General features: G+C 48.7%; 2 protein-coding genes across 2 annotated transcripts; one reads left to right on the forward strand and one right to left on the reverse strand.

The window, feature by feature from the left end:
• Window positions 1-1472: 1472 nt before the first annotated feature.
• Window positions 1473-16653, forward strand: LOC135921072 (sporozoite surface protein 2-like). The gene is made up of 3 exons (XM_065455391.1): window positions 1473-1611; window positions 14780-14883; window positions 14998-16653. The coding sequence occupies exons 2-3, from the start codon at window positions 14869-14871 to the stop codon at window positions 16327-16329; spliced, it is 1347 nt and encodes a 448-aa protein (XP_065311463.1). The 5' UTR covers window positions 1473-1611; window positions 14780-14868; the 3' UTR covers window positions 16330-16653.
• On the reverse strand, window positions 9965-10819 carry LOC139055755 (uncharacterized). The gene has a single exon (XM_070533288.1). It carries the CDS (start codon window positions 10817-10819, stop codon window positions 9965-9967), a length of 855 nt encoding a protein of 284 aa, XP_070389389.1.
• Window positions 16654-19778: the final 3125 nt, after the last annotated feature.

The raw sequence follows: 19778 nt of genomic DNA on the forward strand, positions 1-19778 counted from the left end.
ATCTGTTATGTGACCCCATTATAGTAAACACGCAAGTAAATCTCTATTTTACACGATACAAATACTAAGCTAGGAAGCATGACAACCGCGATTGAAACAGACACAGTTGTGTGATAAAGAAGGTTGGCTATTGACGGTTGAAATGTGCATTATTCGGACGCTTAAAAAATCTATTACCTCTATGTTTCCTGGCAGCACACAAGGTCAGGAACAACGGTATAATTGACACAGCGTTAATGTCAAACAGTACTGGTTTTATGATGCGTTTCGAAAGGAAGACTGGCAGCGTTGGCGAAGACCTACAGGCTTTGCACATTAGCATGAAAATTGTGATAAAACGGCAGAAATCACGAAATGAGTACATAATATTATTACGATAACTTTATTTTAAAATTGAGGTGCCACATAGGCTTTGAGTGCCAAACCGATTTATACGTGGGATACACCGAATTCGATAAAAGACAAGGCTGCCTTTCTAGGATGGGGACAAATACGAAGCTCAATGAAAATTAGTTTAGAATCATGCGTACGGACGCATTCTACTTGTGTGTCATTTAGAACGCTCCGGTTGAGACTCAATCAGATTATATATATATATATATATATATATATATATATATATATATATATATATATATATATATATATATATATATATATATATATATATATATATATATATATATATATGTAAAGCAAGAGTCTGCCGGGATCCGGTAGTGGAGCTGATTATTCAAAACTGAAGGCAGCTAGAAAGAACAACAAAATCTAGTGCAGTGACCCCAATGTCACAACTACAAAATACATCCGCTTAATTATTTCTATTATCCGTTTCCCATGTTCTTACCAGTATGCAATTCAAGTGGCCAAGCCACCTCTATTTGTAAAAAGATTATGTCGGCGCCCTGGAACCACTGACACAGTGCCTAATACTATAGCTTCTTCGAAATCCTCTCACATGGGCATGTAAGTGTCGCATGACTGTGTGCAGTGACACATACATGCGGTGCAAAACGTTGGTATAAATAACCATCACACTGGCAAGGTTAGCATCCCGCGATTTCCTTTCATTCGAAAGTGGAGTTGTAAAACGGTATTGATATCAGTCATTTATATGACGTTATCAACATTATCAAGCGATCGCAATGGAAGCATTTTCTTTGAGGCACATGCTGATGCCAACTTTATGTGGTTTTTCCAGCCAAAGCATTGCCCGTCCACGACTTCACCTGCGGATCACACGCACCTGGCGAAGCACTCTGCCCAATTTTAATACAACTTTCCAAACTCAATACGACAATGACTGTGTACTGCGTCGAGCAGTGCGGAATATGGCAATGCAAAAAACACTGACCTTGACGTGGAAAGTCTCTGGATAAACACAAAAGATCGCCTCGTAGACTTTAGGAAAGGGCTTCGCATTTGATGTCGCCAAGTTTGTTCTTCCAATTTTTCTGTCCTGCAGCAAGTAAAAGCACACGACTTTGCCTGCGCTATCTACACGATAGCTGGTAACATCGTCTGTCCGCACAGCGGGCTCACCGATACAGGCTCGAGGATGGCTGTTATACGCCCATGGCTGGGGCTGCTCATTGTCGCAGTCTGTATAAGGTAAACTTATATTTTTGTTTGATTTATGTTTATTATCTGTAATGTTAACGTTACAAACCTGATTTATAGTATAGCCCTAACGACAGTTATCTCTTCGTTTTTGGGGAAATTTGTTGCAGCTCTTGGTAAACTTTGACTCTCAACTATGTACAGTGATGATAGTTAGTTAGACGTCTGAACAAATGTTATCCAAAGCTATCTAATGAACCTTTCATTTTAACCACCAGTATAAGCCACAATTCTCATTCTTACGTGAACCTCTAAGCTACCGAAATAAAGCTCAGCCCAGCGATTTGGACAGTTTTGACCGCAAGTATGCCATATGAGAAAAGTTAACGATCGGTTGCAAGTGGAAGAGCTGTATGAATTGTTAGTTGCACGATGATTCAAAATTGCCAGCAACAAATTGGTGCAGCTCATAATTCAGTGAAATCTTGACAGTTCTCAGAGCAAGGACCCGAATGTGCATCTTGCAGTATTCTTGGAGAGGCTGTCGACGTTTGACCATCTTGACATACATCTCTGTGTTCCTTGATGTATTTCTTATAAGTTTACGAATATTAGTTAGCTGCACTTTATCTGATATCACATGGACAACTCAACGATAGCGCAACATCACTTAAGGTTCATACGTGTGGGACAACCTAAATGCATTTGGGAGAAACGGGGGCGAAAATATGAGCCAGAAAGCGGTTGAAATCGTAATCACGCCTGAAATTTCGGACACTTATAGCGTGGAAATATATTTATTGCAAAGCAGCACGCAATTAACGAGGGCAGTAAATATATTAGGAAGGACGAAGCTGCAAAATACCTTGTAAGTCGGTTGATGTAGATTTTCGAGAGCTCACTCACGCTCAGAGCCACTTGTGATACACAGTGAGGTTCTCAGTCAAAATTTAGTGAGCCCAGGTGAACCCCGGAGGACAGAACTGCTAGTCTCATCGAGTAAACCGGCGTCCGAGTGGAGTATGCTGAGGCGAACCTAAGTGGGCGTGAGACAGAGCTATAGCGAGTCCTATTGAACGCGACGTTGTGTGAGTTTGAATAATATCACACCTGAATGTCATGTGATGTCACCTGTTTCTGAGTCAACCAAAGCTCACTGCGGTGCTGAGCTCACATGATCCCAAATTAATCACACTCTGCGCGTTCACAAGCAGGGTCCGCCAGAATAATGGACGTTGTCGCATACCAGTTTTGATTATTTGAATAAAATTACTGTTGAATTGAAAAAAACTAGTAAGCCAAAGTGCAGCCATATGGAAAGTGGCCTATGAATTTAACTTTATTAGTTTAGTATTAGTTTATTAGTATATTAGTTTATTATTATTTATTTGTTATTAGTGTAATCCATTATAGGCTGATGTACAGAACGAGGTTTCAAAGTTAAGCTGAACTGAGCTTCATAAATGCAAGGTACCTAGCTATATTGCAATTACGGCTGACCTACTCTTGTGAACGGTACATTTTAGCAAAGATCCCTAGCTTTACAGTGGTTGGGATTAAGCGCTTACCCTGCCCTCTGCCCTGCACCTTAGAGTAGAGTTTTTTTTTTGTTTAGTTCACAGGTACTTATGCGTTCTGTCATTGATATAACGCTCGCGTCATTGACTAATTGCTCATGAAAATCAAGCAGAGGCTTTCTTTTAAATTCAATAACACTAAAATTGGGTTCAGTGCAAGACCACTGGTCCAAAATGCAATCTCGCACCGTACAGAATGGACGACGAATCCAAATCAGTGCGACGATTTCTTACATGGGTGACGTGCCTGTAATGCCTTAAACCTTTTTACGTACAGCTGAATAATTTTTATGAATAAAAATACGTTCCACAACAGGCCTATTGTATTACCGTTTTGCTAGATTCCATGCACGGGTAAGTTGCTTTAGGCGGGTCACGCAGAATATGATAATACAACGAAACGTGACGAAACTTTCTTGCCCACATCACTTTAAAGTAATGCGCCGTTAACATATAAACGGGCATGACACATGCCACTAATATTTCCTGTTAAATGTTTGTTAACACACGAGCTCATTAAGGCTGCGCTGAGTGGATGATGATGACACACGCTACAGTATACCCTGCCTGCATAACCAACGTCCGCGGCCGCAGTGGACGCGTCCGGGTGACGGTCGAGTGGAGATGAATGTACTCTGGGTTGATGTCGACCATCGGCATTTTATTTTGCAAAATGCAACAAGCGCCTTTGTCGGCGGTACCACGAGGAGTGGGCATGCGTCAATGGATCGCAATCTACGAAACGTTTGCGCGCTACAACACGAAAGCGGTTGTATGAATGGTGCAATTTTCTGATCGCCGACTCACAATGGCGCCCATTTCGCGCGCCGGGAAAGTGTACCAGAGCAGCGACGTGCAAAACGTGCTCATAGTTCTGCCGTTAGTAAAGCGCTTGAATCCGTGCCATCTGGACTCCATTAGGCAACATACTTTTAAAAAATATGGGACTTCACGCGCCAAAACCACGATCTCAGTATGAGGTACGTCGTAGTAAGGGACTCGGGCATAATTCGCACCACCCGGTGTTCTTTAACGTGCAGTCCAAGTACACGGATGCTTTCGCATTTTGCCCCCTCGAAATGCAGCCGCCGTGGCCGGGATTCAATCCCGCGACCTCGTGCTTAGCAGCCAAACGCCATAGCCACGGCGGGTAGGCAACACACTTCAAATCAGGCTCTTGGTTTTTTTTTCCGAGTACGCACTTCCCGTTTTCGCAGGATAGTTCCTTTTGCGTCAGTATAGCAAGATACAATTTAATTTGGCAGCCAGTCAGCAAGAAGATGCGACCTACCTCCTGCCAAAAGACCCTATTCCTACGCGTAGTGCACCTTGTCCGCCACTACCAGTTAAGTACGTGAAATGTTGTCCCTGACCATTTAGGAAAGCCAACGCTCGTTCCAAGTTGCAGACAACGACATTCGACATCACCAAAGGTTCAGTTCGAGCAGTCTTAAGGTCTCCTGCTGACTTTCAGTTGACCTCTGGCGGTGAGAAATGTCGTCCGGGTCGAGTGTAAGAAACAGCGCTGGTGAAAGCGAGTTTGCCGCAATAACGAAAGAGCAATTCCCGTTGCCTATTCGTGATACCAGCGCCGTCTTATTTTACCGATAGGTCAAGTAGTTCATGTACGTATTTGCAGATAAAATTCGTGATGAAAAATGTCAGCGGATTGGCCTGAAGGTTACTTAGTTTGTTTGACCGTATTTCTAAGCGATCGCCTTCGCGACATTATTCTCAGACGATGAATTTCCGTTTTCGTTCAAGGTTTAGTCGACGTAGGTCTAGATTATCTATATCAAGAACTGCCGCATGGTCGATTTCGAGTATTATCAGCTTCTGTCCTTTTCTGTCGAGTCAAAGCTCTTCACTTTCAATCAAAGCTCTAGCATAAACTCTAAGGTAGACCGGAAACCAGGAAAAAAACCTGGACCCAAGATAAACTCGCACGTATAGCCACTACATCGGAAGTTTAACACAAGGAACTGGAGCATTTTCGGTCATCGCACTCAACGGACACCAAATCACGCACTGACGATGTCACAGAAAAACAAGAGAATAAAAGAAGTCATAATTAGTTGTCCTGATCAAGCCTCTACTCACAGCTGTAAAATCGATTTTCTAAAGCCAACAGCTTTTTTTCTTTTTTTACTACCGTGCCAATTTCTGGAAAATTACCGAATTACGTCAGCGCTCGGGGGAAATGGGCATTCCTCTTCTGCCTGTGTGCACGTGACTTGGTGTAGCGCGGAGACGTTAGATACCCCTTTCTCCACCGCATGCTCTCTCTCCGATTCGTGTGCTTACAAGTCCAAAACCGTACCAACTACGATGCTGCCTGAATGCAGTCACTAACCTAAAGCTGGGCAGGTGGGGCACGTAATGTTAAAGTGAACAGCGCACATTCTAAATGTGTTGTTATATGACAAGACCGCAATGCGGCTGCACGTTACGAGACTCGACCATTGTCGCCGCGCTGTTATTCAAGACGCTTAAATGATAGAATCCTCTTCGTTATCCAGTGATTAATGAACAGCGAACTTCACTGTGCTGCCACGAGTTGACGAAGCCCCACCCGCGAATTTTCGCACCCGTGAATATCCGTCTGGACGGCATTTCCAAGATGCGTACTGCGCTGAAAGCAAAATCCTCGCCGAGCATCCTTTTTGTGACAGCGGGCGCTTCGAACCTGAACTAAGTTTCCTGAAAGATTAGTAATTCGCTCTCGCATTGTCGCGTCGAGCCTGCCACTGAGACAAACTTTCATTGTATACAATGCCCCAGATTTGCTGCGTCTGCAAGAAAACATGTCACATGTGAAAAATTGAAGATCAGATAACAATGGCTACTCGTCGCAGCTGATAATAGAGGAAGGCCAATTAAAAGACAATGCTAAAAACTTTTAATTGAACTTGCACTTCCTAAATATAAACCAGGAGCATACTTGTGGAATGCACCCTGTAGCTTTTTGTTTATGTCATGTTAACGCATTATCATTCTCAAAGTGTGGCATGCACTTATATTCTCCAAAATACTGTTGCAATATTTCTTTCGTACGTCTCCTGTTCACTTTTACTATACCTTTTTTTTACTGTTATGTGGCAATTCGCTGTACCTACTTTGCAACAGCCAAGACAGCCAACAGTATCCAGATGTAAATAAATTATTTAAATAAATAATAGATCCCACACAGTCCCTTACACAAAGAATTAACGTAGCAACATATTTGACAGCACCTGTCGCAATGTAGTAGCAGCTTCAATTCATCTATGACAACTTGTCACCTGCAAGTGAGAAGCCAGATGCGTTTACGATAGGAAATGCATCGACACTGGCAGTTGTCACGCACATCTTCCTAATCTCGCTTACTGAGCAACTGGAAGATGCCGAAATTGGCCCAAAACCCGATATTTACGGCCAAGGAACATCAAACGTAACTTTCAGCATTTAGGCTTGACTATCGAAACGCTTTTTTCTGAAGTAAAGGTATGACGAGTACACGTAATTTTTGACTTGCCATATCGGAATAAAGCCGTTGTCAACAATGTCCCCGCTCGCAAATATTTCTTCAGACTCAAAGCTGTGTATTCCTCACCGTGACATTGAACACATTTTAAATATACGCACAAATAAGGCTGCGATAGATGCCGAAGTTCACCGAGTGGCTCATTCCCCAGAATCATAAAAAGCCAACATTCCCTACACGGAGGGTAGCAGAGCTGTCACGATCCACCCCGGTTCGTGAACAAGGGAGTGCTCAAGGCACGCTCCGATAGACGGACGCTCCGCAGCGTGGTGGTGCAGAACGATGACTAACCGGCAAGCAGCCGTGCTCGTCGGTGTTTATTGTGATGCGGCGACCAATGTTGCCTGCCGAGCTTTAGCAGGCCACCGAGCTTGGCGGGCGAACCAAGATTATGTCCGAGGGGGCGTCACATACTTGCTACACCACCTTAACCCCAGTTTGTTCGTTAAATAAAAAACAAACGTCCACGTTCACAATATGAGGATCTGCCTCGATCCTAGCTGGGTTGACTGTGCCTGCTGCCCAGGCGAGTAACGGTCTGGTGGCCTCCGCGGTCGAGTACTCCTCCTGGGTGCCGGTGTTGATTGGTCGGGTGTGGCAACGCCGGGTGTTGCCTGAGCCAGCCTTGCTCCATCCGGAGGGTTCGTAGTGGTCGGCCTTGCGAGTGGTGCTGGGCTCAACACCAGTCGAACGGGAGCCGCACCAGTGGCTACGGTTGCCGCCTCCGAGGTAGGTGGTGCTCTGCTGGGAGCGACTGGTGCTGCCGCTAGTCCTTCTGCGGGCTGGAACTCAGTGGCAGTCGAGGGTGCTGGCCAGGTCCCGAGGCGAGGCCTGACATGGTCGGCGTGTCTGTGCCACATGGCCCCATCTGGCATGCGGACGAGCAGCGATGAGGCGCTGGCAGGAGACACCACCTGTCCGGCAGACCAGGGTGGGCCAGGACGGAAGTTCCTGGCGAAAACTGGAGCTCCCGACACTGGCAAAGGCCCGGGACGGCATCCTTGGTCAGCAGCCAGCTTCTGCTTCAGCTGCTTTAAAAGCACTGTGGATCGAAGGTCCGGATGCAAGACGTGCAAGGGTGTCTTGACCATCCGACCCAGCAAGAGCTCACAGGGGGCACGGCCAGTAACATCGTGAGGTGTGGTCCGGTACTGGAATAGTATCTGGGCAATCTGCGTCCGGAAATCACCAGTCTGGCTCTTCTTGAGCTTGTCTTTGATGGTTTGCACCAACCGCTCGGCTGCACCATTTGAAGCAGGGTGGTACGGTGGAACCATCATGCGGCGGATTCCGTTTTTCGTCAGCCAGGCCAGGTACTCTGCGCTGGCGAAAGCAGGACCATTGTCGGACACGATGACATCTGGCAACCCCTGGGCGGCGAAGACCTGTCGTAGCGCTGCAATGGTCGCGCCTGGTTATGGAGTGGCGACAGGTATAACCTCCGCACACTTCGAAAAGGCGTCCACCACCACCAGGAAGTAATGGCCTTTGAAGGGTCCCCCAAAATCCACATGTAGGCGGGACTAGGGTCTCTGTGAGAACGGCCAGGGGGTGATTTCGACACGACGCGAGGCTCGCTGATTCTCCTGGCAGATTTGGCAGCTCTGCACCAAATGAGCGGTGTCTTGGTCCAGGCCAGGCCACCAAACATGGGACCGGGCCACCATCTTGGTCTTTTCTATCCCTGGATGACCCACGTGCAGCAACTGCAGAACCCTAGACCGGAGATTTTGTGGGATCACCACCCTCGAACCCCACAGTAGGCAGCCCTGCTGCAAGCTCAGCTCAGCGGCCTTGTGGCTATAGGCCTGCTGCACCAATTTCTCTCCACGGGACACCGTCTTGACCACCTGAGACAGGACTGGGTCCCGGCTGGTCGCTTGAGATACCGCAGATCTGGAGAGCACCTCCGGGTACGCGTGTTCCAGCATGAACACTTCGGCAGGTTCTGGAACAGCATCAGGCACCTCTGGCAGGGGCAGGCGGCTCAGGGCATCAGCAGGTCCCAGGTCCTTTCCCGGATGGCAAACCAGCTGGTAGCTGTAAGCCGCCAGCCTCAAGGCCCAGCGTACCACTCGAGGTGATGCTTGCACAGGAACTGCCTTGTCGGGCCCCAGCAGCCCCAACAGCGGCTTGTGGTCCGTGACCGCCTCGAACTTCCGGCCCCACAGGTACTGGTCGAAGCGTTCGACACCGAACATGAGGGCCAAAGCTTCCTTGTCCAGCTGGCTGTAACGTTGTTCTGCAGCATTAAGCCGTCGAGAAGCAAAGGACACAGGGTGTTCCTGCCCATCTTTGTCCCGGTGTGCCCGGACGGCTCCCACACCGTACGGCGACGCATCTCCGGTAAGGACAATAGGCTTAGCAGGATCGAAGTGCACCAGCACTGGAGCCTTGGTCATTAGCTCCTTGCTGTGCTGGAAGGCCTGGTCCTGCTCCTTCTTCCAGACCCATTGTTGACCATCTCGAAGCAGAAGATGGAGCGGCTGTAGATGCTGCGACAGGTTAGGCAGAAAACTCCTGTAGAAGTTGATGAGGCCCACGTAGCTCTGAAGCTCCTTCTTCTTCTGGGGCTTAGGTGCCTTGAGCACCGCATCAACTTTGCGGGGAGCCAGGGCTAGGCCTGCCTGGGAAATGACATGTCGCAAGTACTCAACTCTGGGAGCTAGGAAAACACACTTTTCCAGCTTGAGCTTGAGGCAGGCGTCCTGTAGTCGTGCCAAGATGTTGTGCAGGTTCTGCAGATGGTCCCCGTCATCGCTGCCAGTAACCAGGATGTCGTCCAAGTACACCGCCACGTGCTTCATGCCCCTGAAGAGGTTTTCCATTTCCCTCTGGAATATGGCTGGGGCCGAGGCCACGCCAAACGGTAAGCGCGTGTACTGAAAGAGTCCCAAAGTTGTCGATATGGTGACATACTTCCGGGAGGCATCCTGGAGCACCAGCTGCTGGTAAGCATCTCTGAAGTCGAGCTTGGTAAACTTCTGTCCACCAGACAATGCTGACCAGAGATCTTCAATCGGGGCAGCGGGTACTTCTCGACGGTAGCGACGGGGTTGATGGTAACTTTGAAATCCCCGCAGATGCTGACACTGCCATCTCGCTTGAGGACTGGCACGATGGGAGCGGCCCATTCAGATGTCTTTACGGGCACCAGGATGCCGTCTCGCTGCAACCGTTGCAGCTCCTGGTTGACCCCGTCCTTCAGGGCGAACGGCAGTGGGCGAGGCTTGAAAAAACGTGGCCGGGCTCCCTCAGGTACATAGATGCCAGCCATCGTGCTGGCAAATGTGCCCGCCCCTGGCTATAACAGGGACTTGAACTGGGTCAGGAGGCTGGGGACGTCTTGCACCACATGCAGGCTGGCTTCCTGGTACTGTGGCAGACGAACGCCCAGTGCATGGATCCAGTTTCGGCCCAGCAGCGTCGCCGATGACCCCTTCGTTGAGTAAAAAGGAAGGGTTGCCTCCCTGTCGCCAAAGCGAACGGTGACCTGTGCCTGACCCTGGACCTGGGAGAGTTGCCTGGAGTAGCTGCGCAGCATCACGCCCGAAGCCTCGACGGACACGCCAGGGAAAGTACGCTCGAAAAGCTTCCCGGCCATTACAGACACGCCGGCCCCTGTGTCCAGCTCCATGGAAATGGGGTGCCCACAGATTTCGACGGTCAGCATGTATGGCGGCACAGACGACGGTACAAAGCCTGTGTGCCACATGTCGGAAATCGGCGGGTCCTCGGCCACGATGTGGAGCCTGGCCGCGGCAGAACTTGAGCTTGCTGACATACGCCTCCGCCGCATACGCTTGCGATGGCTACACTGGCCGTGGGCTTGTCTGGTACCTGGGCTTGAATCAGGCTGCTCCTGCTGCTGTTTGCTGTTCGTTCTCCCCCTTCGGCATGCACGTGCCAGGTGCCCAGTTTTCCCGCACGTAAAGCATTGTGCTCGAGAAAACTGGCACTGTGAGGGGGCGTGGGCACCACCACAGCGACCGCAGGTACTGCTCTTTGTCTCGAACTTGTTGACCGCCGCTTCCGCCGACGGTGAGCCAGTCGCACGGGAAATCTCGCCGGCGTCCTTGGTGGCAGCTTTCATTGCCAGCGCTGCCTTCACGGCGTCGTCCAGCGATGGGTCAGGAAGCTCCAGGAGTCGCGTCTGCATGGCGGGGTTGTTGATTCCGCAGACGAAACGGTCCCGGAGCAGCGAGTCCAGTTGGTCCCCGAAGGCACAGGCACTCGCTAACCCTCGTAGCGCAGCAACGAATTGTCCGAGGGTCTCTCCTTCCCGGCGGCTCCGGTTGTTGAAGCGGAGACGCTCCATTAGTGTGGACGGTGCTGGGTTAAAATGCGAGCGCAGTATGGCAAGCACCTCACCCAACGTCTTAACGTGCGGCGTGGCTGGCTTGAGAAGGTTGAGCAAGAGGCTGAAGTCGCGGGTCCCACAGCTGGCAAGGAAAATGTCTCGCTGTTTGGCCTCGGGTGTATCGTTTGCCCGGAAGAACACGTGGACTTGCTCCTCGTAAATTTGCCAGGCGGACCCATCTCCCTCGAACGGCTCGAGCCTTCCGTACAGCGGCATGGCGACAGCAACGGGGGGCGGTGTTTCGGCGCTCACAGCGGCGTGTAACGCTCCGTGGGTACTCGTCGCCTGTGTCACGATCCACCCCGGGTCCACCCCAAGGCACGCTCCGATAGACGGACGCTCCACAGCGTGGTGGTGCTGAACAATGAATGACCGGCAAGCAGCCGTGCTAGTCGGTGTTTATTGTGGTGCGGTGACCAATGTTGCCTGCCGAGCTTTAGCAGGCCACCGAGCTTGGCGGGCGAACCAAGATTATGTCCGAGGGGGCGTCACATACTTGCTACAAGAGCGATACAGATTCACAGTGTTAGTTTGACAATCACGGCTCTAGTGTATGTAAAGAATCTTCGCACAGCAGTTATTGCCACAGCAAATTATTTATGAGCGTATGGATAAGCCCTTTGAGTTGCTGAACCACACTCGCACTAAAAACATCCGTGTCAATATTCAATTGAAAAATGTGACTGAACTGGTTCAGCTTCTGTGGATTCAATCCCAGAAGTCTGATAATAAACGTCAGCCGCAAGCAGTCATTGTAAGGTGAAAAATTCAGGATGTCTTTTCGTAGGGTGTCTCTGCAAACTATGGCTTTTTTCTATCTGTTTACTCGTCGGATGCAGCTGTATACCCGAAGAGATCATATTTTGTCATATTAGAAAGATGCCGGGCTGCAACAAAGAGCCGAACGGCGCTCAATCTGTTTCAGGGTTGGATCATATTTGCATTCAAAAGAGTGTTCAAGAAGGCACTTGGTGTCCGGTGTTGAACGAATTATTGTATGAATGAAATATATTTGGGAATAGTGGCTCCATGGCTCATGATCGGGGGTAGGAACATGGGACGGGGTATAAAGAAGAGGTGTGGTGCCACTGAAGACAAGATTCCCGGAAGCACTTCGCCACTCCAAGCGCCGACAGTAAGGCTCACCTCTTCCTCGAAGGCCTACATCCAGTTGACCGCGCTGGTCATCAAGACAAAGTTCCAGAGAGACAGTAGGGCAGCCGCGGCGAACACCGCGGACAGAAATATCCACCTTGCCATCGTACTTGCAGAAACATGATAGAGATAACTGGCAGCTTAGTGGCCTAGCGAATTTCAGAGCATGTGCGAGTAGTGGGTTTCGGTCCATCTTGGCAACTCGAGCACTCAACCTGGCATGGTTATGATTATGTCGGATTGTACTGTAGTTCTAGTTATCTGCGCTTTGCCACAAGCACGTAAGCCAGCGACTCTTCGAGCCATCTTCGTAGTCGCTTTAAGTATTGGAGAGCACTGTTTCGGCATCGACAAGTTCGTTACCTTGCAGAGCATAGTTCCCGGGTATCCGCGTATGTAGCACAGCGGAACCTTGTTCATAAATTTTCGGTGAAAGCGCGAGAAAAAACACTGTCCGGAGAAACACACAATCCCAAGTGACTAAAAAATTTGACAGACCTAACTGCAGTTGACATGTAGGGGATGCAATTTGTCGCGGCATAAGGCGAGATGCGACGACGCGCGTCGAGCTGGTGGGGCTTCGGCGGCCCAAGGCACGTTTTGGTGTTTTCCTGTTGCGTAGTGTTTTACGAAAGCGATGGGAAGCCCAAACGAAATAGAGCTGGTGGACGACGCCAGATGCCGCCGAAGCGAAACGGGACGCTCGCATCGCCTGCAGCAGCGAACGGCAGCGCAGTTGCGTTATCGCCTGGTAAATGAGTGCAGTACAATTCCAGCGGCACTAAGCTCCGCGCTATATAACAGATAGGTGAAGGTGCTTATCGCAATAGTGTCGGCGGTGACAGTTGGGAATGCGTCGTGCGTTGGCCTGGCAAGTGATTCGCGTGTGCCGGATTAAGAAACTGAGTGCGAGCCGGCGTTGTCACACAGGACGGCTGGGCGAGTATTGCGGTGCAGCTGCCACGGCGGGCTGCTAGTGTTCTCGATCGCGCGCTCCTCGCGCTTTTTCTTGTTCGCATGGGATCCAGTGGCCGGCAAACGCATCATACAATCACAGTTTAGCGATGTACCGAACGTTGGTGCCAAAAGAGCGTGTATTTGTGGAACGTGTGGACCGGTAAAAATTATTCGCAACTCTATTGGGTCATTCCTACAGCGAAGCTGTCAGCCTCTCGGTGGTCGGCATTTTTCGTGTCCGTCCGCAAAAGGACATTATCATCGCCAGCAATGACCAATACCCTTCCAGGCTAGCAAAAATGCAATAGCTCAGCCCCCTCGTAATGCACAGGCTACGAGGATTCAGCAAAGTAAAACGAACGGTGCATACATTCATTGAAATCACGCATGCAGCACAAAGAACAGCGTGTGTTTCAAAAAGAATAGGCTCAAAACAAGCATCCGAACCATCAGTAAAGCAGTGCATACCCCCATCAGCAGTTGGAGTGATGGTTTTGCAAAGGCTTCGATGGACATCCACTTTCGCAAGGCCCGGAGCCGAGTCACTTTTAATGCATAAGCAATCTTTGGCGAGTACCCCAGATCCATCACGTAATAAGTGTAATGCCTTGGATCTGCACAAAAATGCTCAATTTTCGAAGACATCTATACGTTATAATAGGCTAAATGTAGATGATTGTTAGCTTTATACGCGATGAGAAACAATCTAAACCAAAATGAAAAAGAAGCAAATGTCCGTAAGGATACATAGGGGCGCAGAAAATGCAAGGAAAAGCTTATAGTAGGGGCGGACCAACTGAAATTTAGGGATGGAACAACTTGAAAGCCGTGGGTGGGCTAACTTAAACTATGGATCCGTCAAATTGAAATTTGCGACAGGGCCAACATAAATATGTAAGTCGGCCAACTGGAAATTTCGGGAGGACCAAGTGAAATTTATGGTGGATCAACTTCAAATTTGGGGGTGAGCTGACTTCAAGTTTGAATCTGGGCCAGTTCAAATTTAGGGGTGGGTGAACTTTGTGGGTGGGCCAGGTTAAATTTGGGGGTACGCTTACGCATACTTAGACAAATCCCGTGGAGCTTCTGCATTTTTTTTATGTTATCGATCGAGAACATTAGTGCCGGGAAAGCGTACGTAACGGGATCGTGTCAAGGAGGTGTTACTACAATATAACCATTTCCTCTCGATAGAGAATAGAACTCATTAGTATGAAGAGCTATCAATCTGTACACGACTAGGGACCATAGAGCACTAGTATAATTCGCCTAAGATGTACCATTCGTTACGTTTGGTTAAGTTTGGTTCAATTTATGTGAAACGCCCAGTATATTAGCAGTGGTGTATATACGTCATAGTGGGTTTGCGAGTGAGATAGAAACCTGAAAAAGGACACGCGAAAGGCAAGAAGGGTTTATTGTTCTTGTGTCTTTGTTTTCTAAGCCCGCGCTCTTCGAGCCATGAAGCCTTACACTTTGCTCAGTTTTCCCTCGTTTTACCTCGCATGTGACCTACTTGACCAGAAAAATTATATTATAAAATTTCTTAAGCAAGCATTACTGAGGAATTAGGAGTTGGCAAGTTTTTACCGAAGAAATTACTCCTGTGTGCACGTTATAATACTAAATTTTCTATTCTTTCTTTAGCCTTACCTGCGCAGCACCATATCGGTCCATACCAAACGACCATGATGCAGAGAAAGGGCACGAACAAGCGAAGTTAACTGAAAGACGTGATGATGGCAGTCAAGGTGAGAATTACTCTGGCAGTGGAAGCAATATCAGTGACAGATACTATGTAGAATGTGGTAGCGGGATAGATAATAGCAACGATGACGAAAACTCAAACGATGCTCTTGGCGCAGGTGCTTCGGAAGAATCCGAAGAATCGCAAGAATCCGAAGAATCGCAAGAATCCGAAGAATCCCAAGAATCGCAAGAATCCCAAGAATCCCAAGAATCCCAAGAATCCGAAGAATCCCAAGAATCGAAAGAATCGCAAGAATCCCAAGAATCGCAAGAATCCCAAGAATCCGAAGAATCCCAAGAATCCGAAGAATCGCAAGAATCCGAAGAATCGCAAGAATCCGAAGAATCGCAAGAATCCGAAGAATCGCAAGAATCCGAAGAATCCGAAGAATCGCAAGAATCCGAAGAATCGCAAGAATCCCAAGAATCGCAAGAATCTCAAGAATCCCAAGAATCCGAAGAATCCCAAGAATCCGAAGAATCCCAAGAATCCGAAGAATCCCAAGAATCCCAAGAATCGCGAGAATCCGAAGAATCGCAAGAATCCCAAGAATCGCAAGAATCCCAAGAATCGCAAGAATCCCAAGAATCCCAAGAATCCCAAGAATCCGAAGAATCGCAGGAATCCGAAGAATCCGAAGAATCCCAAGAATCGCAAGAATCCCAAGAATCCGAAGAATCCCAAGAATCTCAAGAATCCGAAGAATCCCAAGAATCCGAAGAATCCGAAGAATCCCAAGAATCCGAAGAATCCCAAGAATCCGAAGAATCCCAAGAATCCGAAGAATCCCGAGAATCCGAAGAATCGCAAGAATCGCAAGAATCCCAAGAATCGCAAGAATCCCAAGAATCCGAAGAATCCCAAGAATCCGAAGAATCCGAAGAATCGCAAGAATCCGAAGAATCGCAAGAATCCGAAGAATCGCAAGAATCCGAAGAATCCCAAGAATCCGAAGAATCCGAAGGATCGCAAGAATCCGAAGAATCGCAAGAATCCCAAGAATCGCAAGAATCTCAAGAATCCCAAGAATCCGAAGAATCCCAAGAATCCGAAGAATCCCAAGAATCCGAAGAATCCCAAGAATCCCAAGAATCGCGAGAATCCGAAGAATCGCAAGAATCCGAAGAATCGCAAGAATCCCAAGAATCGCAAGAATCCCAAGAATCCCAAGAATCCCGAGAATCGCAGGAATCCGAAGAATCCGAAGAATCCCAAGAATCGCAAGAATCCCAAGAATCCGAAGAATCCCAAGAATCCCAAGAATCCGAAGAATCCGAAGAATCCCAAGAATCCGAAGAATCCCAAGAATCCCAAGAATCCGAAGAATCCGAATCCGATGATGATGGCGATGACGACGACGACGACGATGATGATGATGATGACGACGACGAATAGGAAGAAGAGTCGAACGAGGAAAGTGACGGAAGTTCCTGCACTGGTATATTAGTGGCTCTTATGAGTCTAGCGAGTGATAAGGCAATAAACACTTGGTAAGGATGATGAAGGAGCATACTTCAATGCCGAGGTAGGCACCTAGTTAATCTGGACTGAAAAAAGGAAATATTCGGCAGACCTCTAGGACAAGAATAATCCATTAAATATTTACGCATAAAAAATTACGGCTACCTTCCCCTAGATATGCAGGAACGTTGAATTTCGCCGGGAACATGTCACACAAGAAATACGCTCTATAATAACAGATAACGTCTTTTCCGTCTAAAGCCACCTTGAATAATGTATTGACCTTCAATAAACGTTGCGCTCCCATTGCCACGAATCGCATTCTTTGAAACTTACATTCTTGGATTTTCCAAGCCAAGTGTCCCAGACGTGCGGCGCGACACCGTCACATTTTGCTCTAAATATCGTTGATCTTGAGATCCTTACTCAAAGTGATCTCCCGATATACGTTTGCTTAGAAAAAGTTTTTCTCTGACGTGACGCATTTTCAATATTTGATCAAGCACACGAAACAAGGTACTGCAAAAAAATTCACAGTTCCGCCCCGCCCGAAAGGTGAAGCGCCAATTGCAATAGCAAATTAGTAGATAGCTGTACGAAGTAAGGGTGGTAGATTTATCGGCCGCGCAAAATGGTAGACGTTCCCATACTAACTAAATTAACAATGATAGAATGTGAAAGCGTGACTCAACGAGGAAGTAGAAAGAAACAGGCACACGGAGACAGCGCTGTCCTTGTGCGTCTACTTCTACCTCCTTGCTCAGTCGCGCCCACACATTCTATCATGGATTCAAACCAACTAGCCTGCCAACGTGTTTTAAATAAATTAACCAGCATGGTGTCACGCGCGCACATGTAAACATGAACACACCTCGCTCGATGAGCGCGGAAACTAGCTGTGAAAATTCTGGAGTGAGGAATCGCGGCAGCAGCAAGCAACGTTGACCTTCGTGCATCTCTCACTTCCACGCCAACGAAACGTCGAAAGCACAGCACATTCGATGATACCGGCACTACGCTTACTCTGCAAAGATCGCAAATCGCTTCGAAGATGAGGCCCGCGCGGGCGCGCACTTTGGCCCCGTCGCAGATGGTTTTCTATAGCTTTCAAAACACGAGCACCGCCAACGCGTCCCTACGCGATTTGCGACGCCAACGCCGTAGTAGACTCCACGGTGTCTCCACTCTGTACGGAGCGGCGAGCGAGGACATCTGTCGTGTCCGCTGCCGCAGCGGTGATGCGAGCGAAAGACTGACGCCACTCCGATGTAGCCACGTACCCAAAAAGCCCCGCTTTTATTAGACAGCCGCTTTTTATCGCTTTTCCTCAATGACGTCGCAGAGCCTGCGGACACGAGTGCTTGGTCAGATCAGAGATAACCGATAACACTACACCTTCCTTTTTTTTAACACATAGAAAACAAATGAACCACAAAATAACCAAACAGTATGAAACATACAAGTAGGATCAGTATGCATCGCGAATCGCAACAGCACTGAACTGTAGTATGCAGCTCTCAAGTGTAGCCATATTGCTGTGGCGGCCTTATTTCTCGGCCGTAGCGTGTCCATATAACCACCGGGTCTCCCGCCCTCATATGAGGCTGCAGCCGGCGTTGAATTAAGCGCAGAATGCTCTGCCGAGGCCTTGTGTTCCTCGGATTGGCCTGCAGCGTCCAGAGTCGCAGGAACATCGTAGGACGGATCATGCGTGCCGGTTCGCTCGCTGTGCCGTACCAACGAGCGTCTGTTTCTCTTTAGTTCAACCCCATCCTCTGTCCGCACCCGATAAGACCGAGGCCGCATCGTTGGACTCAACACTTTTGCTGGAATTTTGCTGTCCTTTAATCATACCAGGTTTCCTGGGGCGAGTAGCGGTAGCTGCATTGCCGCATGGCGACGGTCGTAGTCGAGTTTTTGCTCATTCCGCACTGTCTTGTCTTTGTATCGGAGGCTCCTGAGACTACTGGTCATTGACGGTGCTAGCTTTTTCGGGTACACGGGAAGCGTCCAGCGCAACCGTCGGCCCATCAATAACTGGGCTGGGCTTGTACCAATGGACCTGGGGAATCCCTATAAGCTAGGATGGTCAGGTAAGGGTCAACCGATTTTTTCAACATCCGTTTTACCGTCTGCACTGTACCTTCGGCCACTCCATTTGACTGCGGGTACCTGGGGCTGGACGTGACGTGATGGAAGCCATAACTTGTCGCAAAAAACGCTAATTCTGCAGAAGCGAATTGAGGACGGTTGTCTGTTACGACAAGTTCTGTAATCCAGTGCCTAGCAAATATACTCTTTATTTGCACAATAACCGCCACCGAGCTCGTGAAAGATAAAAGGGCAATCTCTGGATAGCGCGAAAAATAATCTACGCCGACAAGGTATGATCTCCCGTGCAAATGGAAAAGGTCAGCTCCTACCTTCAGCAAAGGCAAGCTGGGTGACTCTGACGGCATCATGGGCTCCGCTTTTTGAACGCGCAGTCTCGCGCACTCTCGACAACTGTTTACCAGAGCTCCTAGCTCAGCGCTGAGACCGGGCCAGCACGCAGATTCGCGGGCCCTTGCGCAACATTTCACAATGCCCTGGCGACCAACATGCAATGAACCAAGTATTTCACTTCTTAGATTCTGAGGCACCACGAGACGAGACCCATGCAGAAGCACACCATCACATATTGTAAGGATTGCTCTCTCCGACTAGTAACAGCTTAGCCAACTGCTCACTTTAGCGCGACGTGGCCAGCCCTGCTTACAATACAACAGAAGTTGTTGGCAGGTTCAGTCTTTTTCCTGCGCGAACTTTATTTTGTTCCAATAGGCTGAAAATTTCAGTTCCCTGGTACAGCCTTGTGCATGGCTCAATACTTCAGTGCAATCTAGCTCCCCCATCTCTACATCCGCTTCCGTGCAAGGTGCCAGAGAAAGGGCGTCGGCGGTGCCAATCTGCTTTCCTGGAACATAGGAGACTGAAAAGCGATATCGCATGAGCCTCAATCGGAATCTTTGTATTCTAGGGGGAAGCACATCAAGGGGTGACTGACCGAGTAGCGATACGAGCGGTTTGTGATCGGTCTCAAATTGAAATTCCAGCCCTATCAAAAACCCTTCCAACCTTTCTGCTGCCCGCGTCAGCGCAAGCGCTACCTTTTCTATCTGCGCGTACCGTTCTTCTGTTGGTGTTAATCAACGATAGTGATATGCAACCGGCCGCCTTTCCCCATCTGATTGCACATGCATGAGCACACAGCCGAGACCGAATGACGACGCGTCGGCGGACACAATAGTGCGCAGCTTAGAGTCGAATTTTGCGACGCATTGCGCCGAGGCGATCAATTCTTTCAGAGACTCGAATGATTTTTGCTGAGGCAGGCCCCAGTGCCACTCACGGCCTTTCAAGAGAAGACTACGGAGCGGTGCTGACATGTGGGCA

Source organism: Dermacentor albipictus, chromosome 2, assembly GCF_038994185.2.
Source record: "Dermacentor albipictus isolate Rhodes 1998 colony chromosome 2, USDA_Dalb.pri_finalv2, whole genome shotgun sequence".
Lineage (NCBI taxonomy): Eukaryota > Metazoa > Arthropoda > Arachnida > Ixodida > Ixodidae > Dermacentor > Dermacentor albipictus.

Excerpts from the sequence above, each read along its gene's own strand:
- LOC139055755 (XM_070533288.1), bottom strand. The coding sequence starts at position 10,819 with ATGCAGACGCGACTCCTGGAGCTTCCTGACCCATCGCTGGACGACGCC.